At 58.0% G+C, this 1,757-nt stretch overlaps 1 protein-coding gene across 4 annotated transcripts in view; it reads left to right on the top strand.

Moving 5' to 3' along the window:
* The first annotated feature begins 346 nt into the window (after positions 1-346).
* The window catches only part of LOC102757638 (asialoglycoprotein receptor 2), a 9,463-nt gene continuing 8,052 nt past the window's right edge, over positions 347-1,757 (top strand). For 2 of the 4 annotated variants that reach the window (XM_015568670.1, XM_015568671.1), the window contains exons 1-2: positions 347-714; positions 1,267-1,414. In XM_015568670.1, the coding sequence (XP_015424156.1) occupies positions 1,337-1,414 (78 nt within the window). In that variant the 5' untranslated portion in view covers positions 347-714; positions 1,267-1,336. The remainder of the gene's footprint in view (positions 715-1,266; positions 1,415-1,757) is intronic. The other 2 variants (XM_015568669.1, XM_006771007.2) reach the window with 2 other exon arrangements.

Raw genomic sequence — 1,757 nt, 5'->3', positions numbered from 1 at the left:
CGCCTCCGCCTCCCACTTTCACTGTTTTGCTTCCCATTTCCCTCCTCGAGGCTAATTTTTGTGGTAATTTTCTCCCCTGGGTGCTGTGTGGTGAGAGTTATCCGAGAAACTGGCTGGGGGTGAGGACAAAGGTTTGTGTTGCCAGGGCCAGCACGGGGGAGCCTGGGCCGAGCCGGGGAAGCTGGGCCAGGGCTCCGATGCCAGATTGGGCAAGAACAGGGAACCGGCCCCTCTGATCCTGGTCAGGGTGTTTGGAGACACCAACAATTCTGGGAAGTTCAGAGGCAGGAAGTGAAAGGGGGTGGGATGAGGGGAAACCCTGAACTGCACTTCCACCCTCCTGGCCAGGCCTCCCTTCCAAACTGTGCCATGAGGTTCGAGGTGACCGGCTTGTAGGGGTGAGGGGGCAGCCAGGAGACCCTTTCTCTAGAAAGAACAGAGACAGTCCTGCCCCAGCCCCCACCACGCTTCGTCTGCCTCCCAACTCCATGTCCACTTCTGTTTACTGTCCAAAGTCCCGGGGTCAGGAGATGCCAGGTCACAGCCACTTGGACATTCAGACACACGGCTCAGGGCCCTCACCTGGACCAGCCCCCTCCCCTCCTCTGTCCTGCCAGCAGCACCTGCCCCGCTTCTCCTGGCTCCAGCTCCTTCTTAGCCTCGGGGCCTGGGCTGCCTGAGGGACCGGGAGTAAGTCCTCCACACCTTTAGCAGGTAACCAAGATTGGAGAGGCAGGTGGGACTGGGGACGTTTGGTATTAAGGAGACCGTGGTTGAGGGGCAGTGGGGACCGGATGGGAAGATGAGTGTGTGGAGGGAAGGCTCCTCCATGGCCATGCCACCGCCTAAGCAATCATCTTAGAGGGGACAGGACTGGCTGTATTTCTTTCTTTCTTTCTTTCTTTCTTTCTTTCTTTCGCTGTTTATTTTTTTTAAATATGTTTTTATTGGTTTCAGAACGGAAGGGAGAGAGAGAAACATCAACTACAAGAGAGAATCATTGATCGCTGCCTCCTTCACACCCCCTACTGGGGATCGAGCCCGCAACCTGAGCACGTGCCCTTGACTGAAATTGAACCTGGGACCAGGACTGGCTGTATTTCAGCCCCAGACTCACCTCCAGCCTCAGACCCAACCCAAGCTGTCTCCTCGATCTACTCTACCCTGCTTCCACCCCCATCACAGCCTGCACCTGAGTTAGCATCTCAGCACCAACATCAGCCCCGAACTGAGCCCCAGCCCTAAGAGCACCTGACTCAACCCCAGGTGCAGCTCGGCCCTGGACCCAGCATGGAGAAGGACTTCCAAGACATCCAGCAGCTGGACCCTGAGGAAAATGACCACCAGCTGGGCAGGGGCGAGGGGCCAGGCCCCCGTGGACACAGTCCCGGGAGAGAAGATGCATTTTGGAAAGGCAAGTACCCGGTGTCTGGGGCTCTGCTTCACCCCCCGCTCCTGACCGCTCCTCTCTGAGTCTCTGTCACATTCACTCCGTGGGCAGGCCCCAGGCCCCTCCATGCCTGTAGGTGTGTGGTGCCCACACCTCTGTTTACCCCCTGACCTCACCTTCCTCTCCACCCTCAGGACCCCAGGAAAGGGTGTGTGCCCAGAGGTGAGGGAGTAAGTGGGAGCTGGAGATGACTTCCTCCCCCCTTCCTTCTGACGAGTGCTGTGTGCAAGGAAAGCCCATTCAGCCAGGAGAGTGTCTGTGTATGCGGGAGTGTGGGGATGGGTAGGTGGGGCAACGGACACAGATA

The sequence above is a fragment of the Myotis davidii genome, unplaced genomic scaffold, assembly GCF_000327345.1.
Source record: "Myotis davidii unplaced genomic scaffold, ASM32734v1 scaffold2305, whole genome shotgun sequence".
Taxonomy (NCBI): Eukaryota; Metazoa; Chordata; class Mammalia; order Chiroptera; family Vespertilionidae; genus Myotis; species Myotis davidii.
The sequence above is the reverse complement of the archived record's forward strand: the minus strand, read 5'-3'. Positions and strand labels throughout refer to the sequence as shown.